Source organism: Xyrauchen texanus, chromosome 1, assembly GCF_025860055.1.
Source record: "Xyrauchen texanus isolate HMW12.3.18 chromosome 1, RBS_HiC_50CHRs, whole genome shotgun sequence".
Taxonomy (NCBI): domain Eukaryota; kingdom Metazoa; phylum Chordata; class Actinopteri; order Cypriniformes; family Catostomidae; genus Xyrauchen; species Xyrauchen texanus.
This window is the reverse complement of record NC_068276.1, coordinates 20,246,979-20,267,483: the sequence shown is the minus strand read 5'-3', so window position 1 is coordinate 20,267,483 and position 20,505 is coordinate 20,246,979. Positions and strand designations below refer to the sequence as shown.

Below are 20,505 nucleotides of genomic sequence, written 5' to 3'. Positions count from 1 at the left end.
CTTCACTGCAGCGTCAAAATATAAGATCAGAGAGAAAGATAAAGTAAATAAGACAGGAATATAATAGCCTACTAATGTATAAATCCTCAAAGTAATAATAATAATACTGTATCATGTTATAATGACAAACTGGACAACAATAAATACTGTAATAGATGGGTTATAATATAACAACTAAATTCCAAAAGGTTACTGGGTGTAGAAGTAGGTGTTTGCACACCCTGTTCACACAAAAAAAAAGGGTTTTGAAAAATATATGTAGGTAAATATTGCTTTTTTTTATTTTTTTATTTTTTTTTTCATTAAACATTTTGAATGTACTTGGCTACAACGGCTGATAGGATGAATTTAAAATTATTCTTTAAAATACATTTCGTATAGTCAAACACTACAGTGGAAAAATCTAAACGTCGAAATATTTTATTTATTATTTTAGTATATATTATTTATTTTTGCTGCATCTCAGATGGGTGTACTGTAAATGTTCAGGTATGAGTGGAGGAAAAGGGTTAAGGAAGTCATCAACTGTTGAAGTTTACCTTGACGTACTCTTGAGACTCAACCCCTCCATGTCTTTACACACTCCATGTCTTTACACACCATAAGTCACTGTATGCTTGTTTCGGGCAGACTCTACCCTCCCACTGCCGCTCTCCGACGAGAAGGAGTTTATTCACCGTCCCGTTGTAGATCTGTATTGTATCTGTGTTTGTCAATGACTGGTTTTATACTCACGTCTTAGGAATGCCATGGCCACTCAGAATAACCAGGATTATTTCAGGTCGGTCAGCAGCGAGTCGACCACATACATGATGGTTCCGGCGAACAGCCGAGTTCGGGACTCGCCGTCGAAGTTATGGATCGCAATGGTCGTGATCGTGGTGGTCGTGCTGCAAATCGCCTCGACCACTGGGCTCTTTGTCTATTTAAATATGTCTTTATCGCAGGTAATTATTTTTTATTTTGCTTTTGACTTTGCAGTGATTTGTAGACACATGGGCGTTATCTCAAAACTTAGTGAGATGTATATATTATTGTCACACCAACAATATTCATCAAAAATGAATGGATTTTACAATCTCGATACCCTTTGTGAGCCAAAAAATAAAAATAAAAAAGCGAATTTTCCTAAAGGTGTGCCTTTAGCCCTATTGAACCCTACCATCTTTTCTATTATGAGAACAGGCAACTAACGCTGACACAGTCAAAGGGAAGCACAGTATTCTGATTGTGATGGGAAAATGGTTCATAACTTTTTATGTCATTTTGTCTGTACAGAGTTGCTGTTTCATAAGGACTGATAAATAAAATGCTTCTATTTTATTAATCTACACCATGAATCGGATCAAACAATTATTTGATCTAATATTGGTCTGAAATAACATCAGTGTTGTCCGATTTATTAAAATTATTGATCATCTTTCCAAAACTGCAAAAACATGATATGCCAATCAAATGACACAAGAGTCGTGTATCTGCTTGGAACATTGTTTACAGACGTTCCCATGCATGCTTTACTTTCCAGTTTGGCAACATGTCATGATCCAACATGATACAAAAATAACAACAGGCGCTCGTGATATGCACACTGTAGGTTGGAAAACAACATCAACATTCTTTAAATCTTTATGCTCTTAGAAAAGGCAAAGATTCCTTCGCACAGTCCCACTTTTTGTAAATATGCAATTAAGTACAGTAATTACAATGTATGTGAATGAATTGGCCTATGCTGTATCAAACTAAATAATGCATGATAGTGCAGGCTAACTACTCACAGTATAAAACCTTTAGCACAGTATAAGTGTTTGTTTTAGATTATACTCTAGGTGTATGGAGAATTCTTACACTAAGTCATAACTGATTTAGAAACTTAAAGGGATAGTTCACCCAAAACGGAAATTTGGTCTTAATTTGTATTACTCTTATGTTGTTCCAAACCTGTATGACTTTTTGTACTCACATGGAACACATAATATGATGTTTGGCACAATGACAGCCTCAGTCACCATTCACTTTCATTGCATCTTTTTTTTTTTTTTTCATGCAATAAAGTGAATGGTGACTGAAAATGTCATTCTCTCTGACATCTCCTTTTGTGTTTCACAGAAGAAACAAAGTTGAATGTTGTTTTTAGTGTAACTATTATTGCAGTTTGTGAAAAGTTGTAATCACTATTACACTAACAGTGTTTTTGATTAAGGCTGGGAGCTGTTAGACTATTTGGCTTCACAACACTCAACAATATGTTGTGTATCTCCATTGTGTACTGCTTTTTTGTGATGAAGTAATGCAATGTAGTCATACTCTGACACAGATTGCAGGCTAATGTATTAATCTCATAAAGTGATTTGCAGTGATTGTCTGAGCCTTGAATATTTACTCTATACACATTTTGTCGATTTCAAAGACATGTGTGAAAACAAATCCAAGGTTACAAATAGGGCTGTATTTCACTATTTTTATTTCACTATCAAAACATTAAGTTGCCATTTGATCAGCATATCCAGGAAAGTGATACTGCTCGGTGAGATAAGAAAATCATTTCAAATAAATGTTCTACCTCTGTGGGGAAAAGAAATTGAGGTTAATTCATGGTCACACTCTGAGACTGTACACACATTAGAGAGGATAAAGGGAGAAGCTCCCACGCAAGTCGCCTCTGTTGGAATAGTTCTGGCCGACCTATTTATATGTAACTACAGTTGACAAATCCCATTGAGTCTGGTTGTTGGGTTGGAAGGTGATTATGATATATGCAGTTTGGGTCATAGTTGTGGTGCCGAGTTGTCACTATGGATATTTAAAACTACCAATTTTCATAATTGACTAGTGGTGTTAAGGATAATAATGTATAACTATCCTCCGGTATGTTCTCCGATATGATCACATGTTTCATAGGGATATACGGATGCTAAGCGCAGCACTGCAACACAGGATATTCAACAAAACTATAGGCTAAATAACTCTAACATCTAATTGCACAAAAACTATCAAAGTAAGAGAAGTGAGAAAAAGACAGACTCCAACACAGAGTGGAACAAAATCGCTTGTGCGCATCCTGAACGCAGAATGACGCACTTCAGTGCAACCATAGTCCTTCATGGTGATCCTTGCTGCACATTCATAAGAAAGAAATGCAAGATAATGATGCAGGTTCACATCTAGTTCATGACATCAAGCAGTTAAAACTTTTACTGCAACTATTTATTTAAGTAGTGTCAGACAAAATCTGCTAAATGCTTAAATTCATCAAAAGCACCTCACAAATACAGAAACATTACTCACAGCAGAGGATTTAACGTCCGACTGCGATCGCCTTGTAATGTATTGTTGATGCGATGCTTTGATGGCTGAAACAGCAGTAGTGCATAAATGGACTCAATTTAAAGCAGTAAAGAGAGCAAACTTCTTGCAGAAGGTTTTGCTCCACTGACTATTATTCACTTTTAAGCACAAGCTATAGTCACGTAAAAACGTTCTCCAAGAAGTTGCATCTCTCAGTTAGTTTGAGAATTGCACCTCTTATTAAAACCACCTCCACTAAAAATATAATTTTAGTAGTCGGACCCACTAATCGACTAGAAGTCAGTTGTTGGATGACTATAGTTGTGGATTGGCCCTTCATCAGCAATAACAGAAATTAATTGTAAAATTATACCCTGCAAGCAAATGTTTGTCTCGTTTTCCCATGCTCCCCATGGTAAACCTCCTGGTACATTTTCCACTGCCAAAATCCACAATGTCTCACTCTCTCTCTCCTCTGAATGTTTTCCTCTCTCCTTCGATTTCTGTCTTAAATTGTATTAAATTTCCCTCTTTTTTACTCCCTCACTCACTCTAATATCATGCATTGTATATACAACATACAATTACAGCTAATTCTGGCAGCCTTTCTCTGATCATTTTTTGCAGATTCAAGTTACACTATGTTTGCCAGGCCTAAGGAAGCCATGGATAGTTTCCAGTGTAACACAGACTTCTTTTTAAACAAGGTTCAACCTTAAGTGCCAAACTGACATGAGGACAAAGCTTTAGATACATTTCACTGATATGAATGGCTTTGAGCTATTTAAGACATTTTTATAATTTGCTGTCTGGGAGCCATGTTGACATGCGTTCAGACTGATTTGTGAACGTAGAGCTGCTTTTAGTTTTTTAGTAAATAAGTAAATCTAAGCCAATCCACTTCACCAGCACAGTATACTGATTCATTTCTTGGTATATATCATGTTTAATGCACAAGATACAGGCTTTTATAATAAATCTGAGAGAGTTTTGAGATATCTCCTGGCCTATTTTTGAGGCCCCGGTTATGAAGTTTCAGTTTTACATATATAAGAATAAAAAAGCCTTAGAAAATTATTTTCAGGGATTAAACTTGCAGAATGATTAAAGGCCAAATGTTTTCCAGAAGCACCGTCATCAATTCAACAAAATAACAAGCTGAAAATGCAGGAAGTAAAGAGTTGAGAGAATTGTGAGATATTGGGTGAGAATGCGCTGAAAATAAAGACACACAAGCACTCACTCTTAGACACACACTCACACAGCTGTTGCCTAATGAACATTCTCCGGCACTAACATAAATATCCCACGCTCACTCTTGGTGCACTGACCAGATGGGATGCTTACAGTGTTGTCCTGAAAGACAACTAAACACCTCCATTTTACCCCATTATCAGAGCCTGCAAGGACAAACAAAGCCCCAGTTTATACCAACAGAACGGCTAATGAAATGACGGCACACCCTCACTTAGATCAATTAGTAAAACATAATTATCCTTCCAATGACATTTAGGGAAAATAAAATGTTCCTCTTTATTTGACAATAATCAGAATAAACATTAAAATCACATACTTTTTAATGTGATTAAGTCCAAATGGAAGATTAAATGCATTAATTCCATCTCACTGTCCAATCAAGTGTCTTGAGTTTAAATTAGTTCATAATTACTCCAGGCTGTCTATGTCAAATGTAATTTCTGTATTAATTATGTACAGCTGAAAATTCGTCTTGAAGTGCTTAGATACTTTAGCAAGGCAAGATCACTGTTGGGGCCCCATTTGGATGGAGAAAAGAAGCCTGAGTCCACTGACAGGCAATTTGTTAGTATTCTGGAGGTGTAGCATTCAAGACAGAGTAGAACTCAGGCAGAACGGGACGGAGATGGCCCGAGACATCTTAGAACACCCAGAGGGCTTCACAAACACATCACAATGGGCTCTTAATAAGGCATGTCTTCATTGGCCATTTACCAAAGATTTATGAGCCAATGAGAGAAGCCAAGACAAAGGTGATTTTGACAGAATGGATAGTTACCATTGGTAACTAGGGGTTTTGCCACACACAGTGGCACCGGTCATTGTAAAGTTAATTGTTTGTGTGCACAGGTGCATACTATGGGGCAGATGGCATTCTGAGTATGCGCTCCATCAGACTGTATGCATCCTACTCACATGGTCATGTGCTATTTTTAGAGAAATTAGCCACTGAAAGGAAAACACTTACGGAACTTGTTGACATAAATTTCATTGTATTAGTCTAAATAAAACTCATCTAGAAACTCTGGTCAAAAGGGTGGTTCCCCTTTTAATGTTACATGATTTATTGCTTAAAAGTGACTAGTCAACCCAAGGCCAGTATGGATTTCTATTACTAATGCAGGTTGACTTCTGTGTGGTCTTCCAGAGAGAAAGAAAGAGCACTCTTTGTTTGCCAAATGTACGAATTGAATATTTGCATGAAACTTCCTCTAAAAACCTGCTTAGACAACCTGTTGTCCTCAGGGATTTCTCTCTCTCTCTCTCTCTCTCTCTCTCTCTCTCTCTCTCTCTCTCTCTCTCTCTCTCTCTCTCACCCTTTTTTATTTTTTTATTTTAAAGGGATAGTTACCCAAAAATGAAAATTCTGTCACTCAAATAGTTTTGAAACAATGTGAGCGTGAGTAAATGATGATGAAATGGTCTTTTTTTGAGTGAACTATTTGGCAGAGTTGCCTGTCTTAAAGGGGTAGTTCCCTTAAAGGAATAGCTGGGTATAGCTGGGCTCGAGCTCTGACAGATCATTTAGATCATGACCAACTTTCTGCTTTCCTTTCTTTGAGACCATGGGAGGGAACTAGAAAAAAAAATAGACATGGATTGGGGATGGAGGGAAAGAGAGAGAAAGCAGGGAGGAAAAGGGTGGGTGAGATGTTAGAGAGAGAGAGAGGTGCAGAGACAGAGATCCCCTGGCATGGATTTAAGTTACATGCCTGGTTTCTCTTATTTAATCCTTTCCCAAAAAAGCAATAGATGTGGAGTGAAGCAGAAAGTTCAGGGTGGCTTCTTTTCCCCAGCAAGAGAAATTGGGGCTAACACTGAAGCATTGTTCCCCACTTCCTGCTGCCCTCTCTGGGATCAAAAACCCTCAGCCCCTCCGGAGCACCACTAGTCTCATTACCAGAGACTCAATAATAATCTATGTTGATTTTAAATAAGTTATTTAAAACTTATATTGCATTTGCAGCCACATGTGCCATGATTTTGTTTGCTATAGCAGCCCATCTGTGATTGATTATGTACAGCAACTCAAGGATGTTGGAGTTTACATGTAAGTTGGGGAGTAGTGGCATTGCACCAGGGTTGCTTAATTTATTTGGAATATACAGGGTTGGGAGGGTTACTTTTGAAATGTATTCCACTACAGATTACAGAATACAAGCTGTAAAATGTAATTTGTAACATATTTCATTAGATGACTAAAGTTCAGTAACATTCATTTAGTACATTTATTCCATTACTCCTAAACCCTGGGTATATATCTTGATGACAGATCTTCAGTGGCTGGCATGCACTTAATAACACCCTTGACAGTGTCAAACTCCAGGTCATGATTAACTTACCATTTCTCAGAAACAAAAAGCAGGAAGTAAAGACTTAAAAAAGATAAGGTGTTCCCAGTCATCAATGCTTTGAAAATGTATGCTCAAGCTCAAGCTATGACATATCAGATCATTTGTAAACTAATCAAACTGTGAGCTGTTCAATGGTATTTGTGTTAAATGTGACTTTCCACTGCTGCTTTAAAAACAGCCTACAAAGCTCAAATGATAAATACAACCACGATCAGAGACACAAGCTGTTTTTCCACTATCGGTGGTGAACGATTCTCAATTGTGGAACTGTTCAATTCTGTACCAATCCAGGTTCATTGGCACAGTTTAGATTTCCATTATGGTGCTTAAATTAGGATAGAACCGATTAATAATTAACATTCTGCCGAGTTACTGGCAAGCGGCATTTCATATCTGACGTCTCTGCATCAATTTAAATGTGTTTACCTTTTCCTGTGCAACCTCTTATACACGCGTTCTGGTCGTGTGGAAACCAGGAAGTAGTCGTGCTCACATAATCAACGATGATCGTGATTTGGAGGTTGCTTTTTCCCCCTAAGGTTACATATTTACTCCACTGACAGTTAGGTTTAGTGTTTGGGTTTGGGTCAGGGCACATGTTTAATAAAATTCATTCCTGCTGACTGAATTCCATCATTACCAACTAAAAACAACTCGCTTTGGGCACCACTGTGTGGTAATTCCATGCATGTATCCCACAAAATCACTTAAGAACAACAGATAAAGCAATCACTAATAAGAGGTAGCCTTTCTCCATAGTGTACTTTGCAGCTAATGTCAATCATGATCTAAAACTGTACATTTGTTGTTTTTCAACACATATGGAAGAGTTTTCCCCTGTCCTAGAAGCATTTCAAGCACAATAACGTAGCAACTTGCTCTGGTTTAATAACAGCCTTTCAAAATCAAGTATTCATCTTTCCTATTCCATAATCAATAGTGAAACTGGTCTCAGATCAGCCCCGTGCTCTTTCTGTAAGCATGGCCTCCTCGACATGGGGGATCCCTCAATACCTGCTTGACTCGCTTTGAAAACTGTAAAGCAGTGTGAGCTAAAGAAACATACGCTCTCTCCACACCTTCTGCTGCCACGCTCCACCGGCAACTGGAGAGTCATTAAGAGCTTTTGCAGACCGTGACTCCAAGCAATTTCTGACCCAAGGCTTCAAAATTACATCCAGAGGTCCTTAATTGGTGACATATATTTCTTGGAGAGACTCAGGGTAACAGAGCTTGGACTTAAGAGGACAGAGAGAGAGAGAGAGAGAGAGAGAGAGAGAGAGAAATTTAACAGTGGTCTGGTCTCAAAACAAGATCATATGAAAGTCTCTTGTAATATACTGTACTTCTCCAGCTGGCTTGAGATGTTTGAGCTGAATTTGTACCCCACTGGCTTTCCATAGCAAGCCCCATTGCAGATGTCCTCATCTTCTTTCCTGGAAAGGGTCAAGAGGGAAGCATGCCCTGGTTTTGATTTTAAGCCTCAGCTTCAGCCTTAAGCCGATTGTTTCCTCATTGAGACTCCCTTTAGCTCTCTTTTTATTGTTTCCTAATTAGCTTCCTAAATCAGAGTGCTTTCCCCGTTGTTCCTAGTGATGAAGTTGCTTTAAAACTGCACTACAAAAAATTCATTTTGCATTTCCATTTGCTCCAGCAAAACTATTAAAAAAACACTATTAAATTTACACTACTTTCCAAAAGATTACAAAAGTCAGAAGAGAGAAAGATCCCAAATTTACTGTCACTCCCTCAGCAGCTATATTTTAAATCCCTTTGCAGCAGTGACTACTGCGTTTTATTTCCCTGACATAAAATAATGTCAGGGAAATAAAACGTAAAAAATAATGTTATTAATTGAAAGCAAATTTAAAAAAATGTTGCTAGATTTAGATGGCTAAATGGGACAGAAACGCATCATCATAGGCTGTGAAAAGGGTCCATTTAATGGTTCCCACAAATTATCCACCAACTTGCAAAAAATTTGCTGCAAATTTGCCACTTGTTATTTTTACATGCAAATGAGCTTGTGAATTGCTGCAAATGTTTTCAGTTCTTTGCCAGTAGTGGTGAACCTGCAGCAAACCTTTGGAAACAATGGACAATTTGCCGCAAAGCTCATTTACATGTGAAAATTATCAGTGGTGAATTTGCGACAAGTTTGCTACAAATTTGCAATGAGCTCCTGATTTTTGCAAAAATGACTTCAGGCCGGGGTAAACTTAATTTTTCTGCAATCCAAATTGGATCACACCTGGTAGACCGCATTGCCTTTTAAAAGTATATTAATTGCCATTTAAAAGTGATAATGAAATTTTTTGCCACATGCGCACAATTACTGCTTTTTGATACTCTTTTAGTACAGTTAACGGCACATGGGTTGACGATGCACACAGACAGAGACTGTCCACATGTCGAGAAAATCTGGGTCACAAGCGTACAGTCGTGCAGACTGTGCCAATGACGAAATGTGCACAAACTGTGTGCGGAGTGATCAGCAATGCGGACAACCGAAGTGTACTTTGAACTTCCATTCCCACTCCCTGTTATTGGAGCCTCACATTAAAGCCACACTCAGACTGCTTTGTGTTTGGAATTTGGACTTGTGTTCTGACTTTCATCCTATTGGCAGGTAAAGAACCAGGGGGTTACAGAAGAACTGCGGTGCCTAGGTTTGCTCAACGCCCTGGATAAGGACAGGGACATCCCTGAAGACCTGGCTCAACTGTTTGGAGAGCCTTGCATCAAACTAGCTGAGGGTATCAAGGCCTATATCTCCAAGGTGAGTTGACAGCTTGATTTGATGTTGTTTTAATGCAAAACATTCCAGATCTTAATTTGTTGGGGGATCTGTTGAGGCAAGCCATGTCTTAATAACAGCTATTAAAAAGATCTCATGCTTTGTCAAGCATTTGGGTACAGTTGTAGACAACAGTTGCAAGTGAAGTTCCTCATAGCAAGAAGCAACTTGCTATTACCGTAAATGTGTCCAGGCAAGTGATTACAATTTCGTAAAGGAATAAAAGTGGACAGTTGAGTCATGGGAGTGTTTTCAGGCATTTGTACTTGTATATGCAGCATTGTAGAGAGTGAATCACCCCCCTGTCCTGATCATGAACCAGTCTAGTAGTCAGGGCTCAGATTTGAAGGAAATGGCTTGGTTTTCCCCTGGCATTGCTGGTTAGTCTTTCAGCATCCAGCTTTTCCCCTCACAACCTTCCAGTGCTCCTTACATTAATAAAATGAACATTCTGTTTGGACGCCTAGGGCTTTGTTCAAGTCCAGTTCTGAAGGTGTAAATAGACTTTCAGACTACAGAGTACCATCAAATCTTTCACTACTAATTGAGTTAGACTGCAAACAATTTATTGGCACTCGCAGACAGAGGCATTTGCCTCTTAATTAGAAACACATGTGGCACTTCTGAGAGGTGCAATTATGGTGCACTAAAGAATTCCCTGTTCATGTTAGGGGTCATTCATTGGAAAAAAGTAAATAAATATGGATTTTGGACACAGAGATTTGCCAATTAAACAAAAATATATGGGACAGACTATATATATCAGTCCTACAGTACACAAACTTTTTTGTGTGCATGCATGTTCACATGTCAATACAAATTTGAAAGTGAGATTCGGATTAAGATAGGTAGATATTTATATGCACAGGGAAAAAATAGATTGAACAAGTACACTCTAAGGCCTGGGCTCTTTCCCGACTTCAAATCAGCATAAAGGTAAAGCACACAGAAAAAGAACATGAGAAAGAGGGAGATCAAGTGCGTGTTCGCGGGAAAGGCATAGAATGAGTGTGGAGAGATGGAAGAAATGCATGTTTCTGAAGCAAAGACCTTCAGAATCTAGAGAATGCCAGAACACCTGGTAGTTATTATAGAGGACACAAAAAAAAAAAAAAAGGAACATAAGAAAATCACCGCCCTACTCTGACGTCTTCCAGATTCTTGACTTTAGCTGGACCAAGCACAAAAACACATAAAGACGTACAGTATACACAAAATGTTGACGATTGTTGCTTCTTGGCTTTCTGTGGCCCTTGTTGAGCTTTGCACAATGACTGCTGAGCTAACAAGAGTCAAACCCGGCAGGAGATCCATAAATTCATCGAACAGATGCCTATGACCACCAAGAATCTCACACGCTTGCAAGCAATGACCCTAACAAATCATAAGACACTACAGCGTCTTGGCCAAAATAGATATGATCCAGCCCAGAATTAATATCAGCATTCCAAGGAATATTATATGCTGAAACAGAACCTCAATAGGACCCAAGGAGCAGCCACTCAACCCCTCTCAATATCTCTAAATCCCTGCTCAGGTTCTCACAAAGCTAAATGGGACGTTTGTTCCCCCCACAGTCCCTGTTCTCCCCATGACTCAGATTCTCCTAATGAATCATTAGATAAGGAAGCATCTCGTCTTCGGGCACATATCCGGCACTGCATCATCACCAGTACACCAGACCAGAGCCTGAAACAGATTTACGATGAAAGGCGTGGTCATACGCGGGGCATTCCGCCAGCCACAAAATCTTCCACTGTCAGCCATTTCCAGCCTCAGAACAAACACAATGGCCATCTCTGTCTGCCCTTCAACCTTTATCTTCTGTACAATCATAGATCAAACACTATGTTTTCGGAGCTGTGGTGCGTTTTATTACATGTGGTTTGTTTAGATGAATGTATTTTTTGTTTCAGAAGAGTAAGGGAATGAACAGCTTATAATGAGACTGAGAGAGAAGATGAGAGAAGGGCCTTGTAACAAGTAAACACAAGACTTGTTAGGGTGAAAAGTGAAAGTAAGAAATATAGACAAGTTAAAGTAATAGTCCAGTTGGTCTATGTTACACTGTGTGTGGACTACACGATGGTTCACCTCTTGCCAAAAATGTGCTTAGCTCTCAAAGCTGGTATTACTTAGAGTCGAATTTCAGCGAGTGCTCTGTATCGACCTTCCGTCCAACAGAGAGAAAGAAAGTTGGGTTTAAATCCTCTAAAGTTATCAAGCCCATTCTCCACACCAAAACGACAGCCCGTCAAATCCACCCCATGAAGTGTTTCGGTGTCAAAATGCCCTGATTAGAGAGGGGGTGTGGAAGACGCGACTACAAATATAACATTAACTCCCAGTGTTTTTAAAGTCTAGGTGAATAGATACAGATGTGAATGTAAAGACTTTTAAGGAGTGTGTGGGAAAGAGAGTGAGACAGATTAATTTTCACAGGATTTAAGGTCAGATCCAGTAGAAGTTTGTGACATGTAGAGGAACAGCGCAGTCCCTAGTGAAGAGGCCAGTGGACAGAGGAATGGGGCTGACCACAGACGGCAGCCAAGAATGGCAGGAAACAACTTGTAGGCATACACACACACCCCATTCATTTCAAGGCCAATAACAGGCATGCACTGTTTTAGTATAGTGTCTTAGTATTAGTATAGTCTGTATTAGTGGCTATCAGGAATTGGGATTATTAGCTACTTAACTGAGCAAGGCTGAGTCACAGTCCAAAGTCTTACACTTTGAGATTTATTGTTTGCAGTGTTCTGCGCCTCAAGGAAAGCAACAGTTATTTATTAAAAATCCTGTTGTAGGAAGGGAGAGCACAGTGCTTTAGTTTCTCTACACAATCTCTGGCACTAGTGCACAGCAATATTAAAGTATTGGATTGCCATCTCTGCTAAGCTCAGCTGGAGAGGACGCTAATGGCTCTCTCCGCATGCTGTGTGCATGCACTCGGCCTCTTCCTGTTCCATTAATGTAGGATAAATTATCCTCGGCCGCATGCCTTTTCTGGCACATGGGTGCGGGGGCCAAAGGTTTAACATTGGGTGTGTATATTGTTGTTGTTGAGGTCTTTGTATGGGTTTGTTCCCTGCCCTCCACCACAACTCTGTTGTGTTTTGCAGAAAAGTGGCACGCTTGTTTCATCTAGACCTTTGACTAGACGGGAAAAAAAACGTAATATATGCAGGAAGCAACAACAACAACAAAAAAATCCTGAAGGAATGTGAGCAGGATTCTGACTGTAATTTCTGTCATAAATTGGAACTAATTCTAAAGGTTCCTGATAGGATCAACTAAGAATCATATAACAATTATATAAGATGGTGCTGGATAAACAGATGTTTCAACAGGAGTTTTTAATTCTTGTCCTGTTGGATATTGTGTAGTCTTAATCTTACTGGACAGTTAAAGGAAATTGCACTGGGAGCGAATGAAGTTTTACAATCTGGATAGATTTTCTGTAAATTCCTTTTGATGTCCTACGGGGCATTTTATCCTATTTAGAAACATAATAGCTCTTTTGGGAACTGTGTGTTCTAAAAGATCAAGTTTTTGTTTTGTGTTATGATGGAATGTTGTTAGAAATTTCCCTTTAGGATTGGTTATCTTAGAAATAGGAGCTAACAGTTAACAGACTGGTTATGTGTCTGTTCGTTTTAAAAATAGAGAAGAGAGGAGTTTGATGTTTAAGAAGCTCCATTTATGGTTAGATCTTACATACTCACCATGCTTTTCTTTCTTTCTTTCTTTCTTTCTTTCTTTCTTTCTTTCTTTCTTTCTTTCTTTCTTTCTTTCTTTCTTTCCCCCTCTTTTCTTTCTTTTTATTTATTTCTTTCCCCTTTTCATTTTTTCTTTACCTCCCCTTTCTTTCTTTCTTTCTTTCTTTCTTTCTTTCTTTCTTTCTTTCTTTCTTTCTTTACCTGGTCAGAAATTCATCTCTGCAGTGGCCTGTGTGAGATTATGTCATGTTATAAAGCCTGCAGGCACTCGGCTGTCTGATGAATGGAGAGGAGAGAAAGACAGCCAAGAACAATAGAGACTCCATCACAAAATTACTCTTGGATGATGGCTAGACAGAGAGGGACTGGGACGGTGGGGACAGGAGAGAGAAAGAGAGATTGTGAAAGAATAAAATTATTCCTTAGGAAAGGTATTTCTTTGTTAATTAGTTGTTTTATCAAACACAGTGATGTGAAATATTTTAAATGAAAGTTTTTGCATTAGAAAGCAGTCATATTTTACACAGACTGTAATACACAACAACTGAATGCAATATTAAAATGTACTGTGAAGCAGATCATTTTATAGATTGAAAATAGATGAATGCCAAAATACTCCAAAACTGAATTGAACTTTGCCTTCTTACTTAGTCATTTTTTGAAAACCGAATGGCTTCTTGAATTTATTTGACCACACTTTACAAGTTGCCGATTTCTCACTGATTTTTCTTTGTTGTTTTCCCATTGTGCTTAATTATGTCTGGGTTTAGCACAGTGATTACATTCCCTACTACAACTGTAAATTTTTAATGGAAATGGAAATAAATCAGTAAGAAGAGTGTTGTTGGTTCAAGCCTCAGCCACTGGGACTAATAATCTAAATACAGGGGTGGGGGGCTGGTTGAAATATGGCCTTTACAGATGACTGAAAAAATTGCCCTTGAGCAAGGTGACCCTAAAACTATTCTTAGTAGTTTTGTACTGTGGCTGACCCTTTAGCTCAACGCAAAGTGAACATTTCTCTGCTTAGAAACTGCTCCCTTAAAGGGTTGTAAAGAAAAAAATATTTACAGTCTTATTTCTGTTATAAAATGGTCAATTAACTTATGTTGCACTGTTTTATGACTTCAGGTAAACTTTAACCACTGTAAACAATGCCTGGAAGACAAGAAACAGAAACCAAATGAGGAATCATTAAGTTTCACATTCCTGTTAATAATAGAATTTGATGAGTCATCAAATGTCACTCAGTTTCCTCAACTAATGGGACTTTTTGTGTATGTCACAGGTTACAGACAGTATCATCTCCAAACAGGCTTTACATGGTGAGTATAAATCAGTATGGTCAGTTATTTCTCCAATGAGAAACACAGTTTGCTGTAATCACCAGTCCGCATGATAATTAGTCTACATGGCATCACAAAGTCCAAGCGACATCAGGAACATTATGACAAACACAGTATCAAAGCTTTTTACAAAAACAATGCAAGACTGGTTAAAGTCTCTTGTCCTACACAACACTAATTACCTTTTATGACGTATTTGAATAAGCTGACTGTATATGCTGTCTTTCTCTCCATCAGAAGCAAGAGCCATGCCTCATGCATACAATACATCAGGTTCAAAGTTCATGACCACAGTGACACAGAGGCCATCAGCCCACCTGACCCTTAGCAGTCTCCCAGGTAAGCCATGAAAACATGTCTAGCTTACATTTCTGAAAAATATGGGGAAAAAATGAATTATAATTTGCATAAAGAAAACTAAGCCTATTTTTTAGGACCCCTGAGATATTTGCAATGACATTTTGATGGCATTTAAGAACATTTATTCCAAGATTCATTACCATAACGCATCTAGACTTACAGTACTTAATGGTAACTCTCATTTCTATAATACAGTATTTTTTAATACAATGATTTTCTTTCTTTAAAACAGCCAATGGTAGTACAACACATATTACCATTATGTACAAATACTTTACAATGTAAATAATGTTTTAAATAATTGCATTACTCAGCCAATTATCCCACAAGGAAATTAAACCAGGTCAAACTGGCTTTGTTTCTGGAGCACGGGTCACTGGTCTGATCGCTAAACTGTAAGGGAGTGTACAGAACACGTTCTCTTTCTTACACATCCTTCAATTCTATGCTCAATGCTTGATCATGACACAATAATGGATCATGTACAAGCACCATAAAAACATTGCACTGCCTGCCAGCTTCAAAAAGCCAAAACTGTTTAAACCTCAGGAACATCTATCTATATTAATGATCACGATAGCAGTGGACTGTCCTACACATCTGTAGTTCATATGTGGACTTTAAGGGCCCCCTTAAAACATTTAAAGCAGTAAATTAAAGAGCACGTCTTGCATGATATTGATCTTCATTGAGGAATGTGGCTCATTGTGTTTGTGTCCACTTCACCTCCATTCCTCATTCTCTCTCTCTGTTCTTCGATTTTTCATTCTGTCCTTTTCTTCCTCTCCTACGTAGCAATACCTTCCTGTTCCGATCTCTCCTGTACTCTTAAGTCAACATACCAATCTTTCATTCCTCCTTTTTACCTTCTAAATTATGCCTTTCCTTTTTCTCCACCTGCTCGTTGTCTCTGAATCTTCTCCTCTTCTCTGTCACTTCTTCTCTTTTTTTATATTTTTTTTGTCATTGCATGATTTATTTGCTTTTCCACATTTTTAATGTAAACATCCAATCAAAATGTTCCCTATTTAGCCATTTTTATTTGTCATTTCTCATCACAATGTAAGAACTTGCCCTGCCGCTGTAATGACTTTGCATTTCGTCTGACGTTGCCTAAGCTGTGTGAGCTATTGGTAAATGGGCCATTTAGGCATAATTTAAGGCTACAGTTTTAGGAAATGCATTCTGGAAAGGAACACCCACTTTTCAAATCCAATTAAAACTCCACCACAAATTACATGTCTTGTTTCACTCTAAATATATAACTTTACAGAAGTAAAATCAGTTGCGATTGCCATTTAATTTTGACTTAACCTCCCTCTCTCCCTCTTTCTCAGGTGGTGCTCTGTACTCGACCCCTCAAACAGACCTGCACCAGTCCTGCCGCCATCCAGTCCGCTCCTGGACCAATCAGAGCTTCGGCGCCCATCTGCACAATATGACCCTGGCCAATGGACGCCTTCGTGTACCCCAGGCTGGCCGCTACTACCTGTACTCTCAGGTGTACTTCCGCTACCCCTCCCCCAGTGAAGGCGATCAACACAGCGCGAGCCACCAGCTAGTCCAGTGCATCTATAAGAAAACCTCCTACCTGAGGCCCATTCAGCTTCTGAAGGGAGTGGGGACCAAATGTTGGGCACCTGACGCAGAATACGCCCTTCATTCTGTGTACCAGGGCGGCCTATTTGAGCTGCAAGCAGGCGACGAGGTGTTTGTGTCCGTCTCTTCGCCCAAGATGGTGTATGGTGAGGACTCTTCTAGCTACTTCGGAGCTTTCCGTCTGGACCTGTAAAAGCATATTGGAGGAGGTTCGCCAGGACTACATTACCCCGAAAACACTGGACGAATCATTTTGGGGCTGCGATTCAAAGAAAAGACTTATCGTTTATTCGTCTAACTCTCCTTTCTATAAAACAGACTTTGAATATGTGAAGGATGCATGAATGAGCGACATTCGGATATGGTTGACAGAGGAATGTATGTATATTTCTACACTCACATCAAAGATGTGACTCTGAAACAGTAGCAAAAACAAGCAGGATGAATGCAGAGAAAATCCCTGAAGGTGAATCTGTGCCAATGGTGTATATGTTTGATGTGGGAACTTAAGTCTCCCCTGTCTGCTGGAGGGAAATATTTTTGTGCACCATGGATCTACCGCAGAATTTTTAAAACAGAGTTATGAGAAGAGAACGATGACAGCTGGAAAGTGGAGGAAAGAGAGGGGAAGTATGCAGCTCTACCAGCCTCAAAGAAGCATCCTGGCATGTTGCAGTACATGTGGAATTCTTCCGGTCCAGTCAAACAATTGGAGCAGCATGTCCTGACATAAAAATACCTATAAAAAAAAAAAATCAGTGATGACACACACACACACACACACACACACACACACACACACACAGAATTCTCATTTTTGCATACATTACATTTACATAGACACCCACACTCATAAGATTATTTATGGCTTCCAAACATGCAAAATCCAGAAGTAAAATACAACAGATTTCCAAAAAATGTATTAAATAATTATAAATAAATTAGTCTCGCAGTCAAACACAAATCACACAGAAGTTTTCATCCAATTATCTTACTTTACACTTTTACAAGATGCAGATACACCTGCAAACACACACATGCACACACACACACACACACACAGTCTTCCTCTGCTGTCTGGTCTGGGGTGCTGGAGGAAGTGCTGTCAGGGAGGGGGCACAAAGAGGAACGTGCTCCCTGTCGCACATGGTGTCGACTGTCTAAAAGGTTAAATAAACTCTACAGCCCTCTGTTTGTTCAAATATCACGGCCTTTCATATTATGCTTTGTTTTTGCTAATGCTGCACACATATACAAACACACGTTGCAAGATCTCCCTGAAGAAATAATTTCCTGACCAGTGGCACGTCATACATGTGACTTTCATCTCTCTCTCTCTCTCTCTCTGTGGTTGGTTGGTTCAACCTGTGTATATATTGTATTTAATTGAGAATTGTGAGGTTTGGAATTGAATGTACAAGTGTTGTAATGCTGGCTTTTCTACTAAGATTTATTTCTCTTTTTTTTCTCACTGTAATGTAAACAGCCTCGAAAAACTGATGTTCTCCAAACAAAGCAGCACTCTGAAAGAGAAATGGGAAACTCTATATTAGCCAGCTTTTTTGAGGAAAAAGTGTTTCAAGGAGGAGAGGGTGGGGTTATAACTTTCCACTGTAAATGGTCAAATGCTGCAACTCTGTCACAATGGTGTTGCTCCGATCGAACAAAATACTTTCATTGTAAACTGCAAATGGGTTTTCTTCTTTCTGGACTCTGCTCCAGTTTTTACTGATAAAGTCAGTAAGCTAATGGGCCTCTGCCAAGACAATGCCTTAAATCACTTTATACACAGAGAGCGATTGAGCCTAGATGCTTTGTGGTATTTAGATATGGACACAATGTTAGTTATACCACACATTACAAAACATCATTCTGTCTAGCTGTTATAAGCAATTTGTCTGGATTAAGGAACTTGGAAGTAGATTTAATCCAAAGGGGGAAAACAAGTTATTCTTTAACAGGTTAAAGCTTTCAGTGTACTGGCATTTCACTTAGTTCTACTGAAATGCACAATAACACTAAACCAGAACATGATGTTATTTAAACCATGTCATGAAACTTATAACATGCCATAATATAATATGTCTAAAACTCTATGCCAATGGAGTAAAATGTCCGAATCCTCAGTATTCATAAAAGAGTAGGCGAGAAATACCCGGATGACCTACTTAAATCTAGTGAGATTCTGAAGTGTGCTTCCACTGGACATTTTACTATGTCATAATGCCACGGGAGCTGACTTAATGTAAGATTCAAAAAAATATTTAAAACAAACAGTGGAGAACTGCAAGTCAAGTGTCTCCTTTCAACTGTAAATTTTTTATATACCAAGAAATTTGATTCTTGTGATTAAATTGTACTTGTTTTACAAATTCATAGTAAATTATCTCCATGGCTGTTGACATGATTCATATTGGGGTCACAGGACAATGCCCACGTTCCAGGATGATGTATGTGCAGGAATGTACTCATAATACTGCTGGCCTGCATAACTAAACATTTACATTATTAATTCTTCAAATGCAGTACATACTCTGACATTATAAGGGAAAAATTCAACCCAGACTTCAGATCAGTTTTGAAGCATACATAACGTCATCATTTCCAAATACCTATCAGCCACTTAATCATTTAGAAGCCCCCTGAGTCCAGTGAGGCTTTGCACACCCTCACAAATAAACATCCACCTAAAGATAACAATGCCTTTATAAAGTATAGACTGCTATTTTTCTCCCACTGTTTTAAAAGACAATTGGATGCTTACATTTGTAAACATTCCAGAAGTTCAAGTAATCCCACTCATTATCCCTGCTTATTATCAAAGTCAATCTGCTCTGGCCCGTCCAGGGCCTTATGTGTGTTTACACAAGTGGAAATATGTATCTGTAGAACATAGAGAAATATGGGAGATTGCAGCAGTACTTGCACTCTGAACCGCAAAGCACCACAATGTGAACACAGAAGAAAAATGGATGTTAGGTGTATTTGTGCGTGAGCGTGTGTTTTTTAATTAAATGCTCGAGTGGTTTCAAAAACATTGGATGTAATGGATTGCATGCCCACTTTAAACAAAACTCTCACTGAGCGCTGGAGAGATTTTATGGGAGTGCTGTGAAAAACTGGAGGGAGTTTAACACATTAAAATCCAGTGAGCAACATGAACTGTCAGGCGAAACAAAAAGTCTATTGTTTTCCTTTTCCAGCGAGAGCCGCAATCCTTTTTTTTTTTTTTCTTTTTTTTTTTTTGTGCCTTGGGACTGTTAAAATCTCTGAACACCAATCTCTGGGTCTTCTAAAATTTTCCATGTAAAGAAAGATGCACTGTTTACCAACATTGCACCTCCATCTTGGTAAGAATGTACTAATATCTCTCACTTTTTTTATTGTCATTTTACAATGTCTGATCTGTGTCCTTAAAACATGTGCTCGAGGTGTCATTTCCAATCATTAAAGTGCCTTTTTTTTTAAACCACGAGTCATCTTTTGTTCATTTATTTGCTAAGGTTTTGTGCATTTTTGCCCAAGCGGATGGCCAGTATCACAATTTGTTCACTGCTTTGTTTTCTTCTGTGCCAAAATGTTTCATACAATCCCACAGCCAATAGCTCATTTATCCACCTACACAAACTCACTGCTCTAACAAGGAAAATGCTTTCACACAGACCAGAATAAACAATAACGATTAATTTTCAGTGGCGGGCCGTGCATTTAAAGTCTAGGCCTTCCGTGTGATTCATGCCATTAAGAGAACACCGTTTTACAATGAATAACACACCCTATGCCTTTGG

General features: G+C 38.7%; 1 protein-coding gene across 1 annotated transcript; it reads left to right on the top strand.

Moving 5' to 3' along the window:
* The first annotated feature begins 604 nt into the window (after positions 1 to 604).
* Positions 605 to 20,185, top strand: LOC127650990 (tumor necrosis factor ligand superfamily member 10-like). The gene is made up of 5 exons (XM_052136683.1): positions 605 to 947; positions 9,526 to 9,675; positions 14,701 to 14,737; positions 14,996 to 15,097; positions 16,456 to 20,185. The coding sequence occupies exons 1-5, from the start codon at positions 750 to 752 to the stop codon at positions 16,908 to 16,910; spliced, it is 942 nt and encodes a 313-aa protein (XP_051992643.1). The 5' UTR covers positions 605 to 749; the 3' UTR covers positions 16,911 to 20,185.
* Positions 20,186 to 20,505: the final 320 nt, after the last annotated feature.

What these genes read in the sequence shown, in the direction of transcription:
- LOC127650990 (XM_052136683.1), top strand. Translation starts at nt 750, where the DNA reads ATGGCCACTCAGAATAACCAGGATTATTTCAGGTCGGTCAGCAGCGAG. An exon ending in TCAAGGCCTATATCTCCAAG is followed by an intron (nt 9,676 to 14,700) that starts GTGAGTTGACAG and finishes TGTATGTCACAG; the next exon opens with GTTACAGACAGTATCATCTC. An exon ending in CTCCAAACAGGCTTTACATG is followed by an intron (nt 14,738 to 14,995) that starts GTGAGTATAAAT and finishes TCTCTCCATCAG; the next exon opens with AAGCAAGAGCCATGCCTCAT.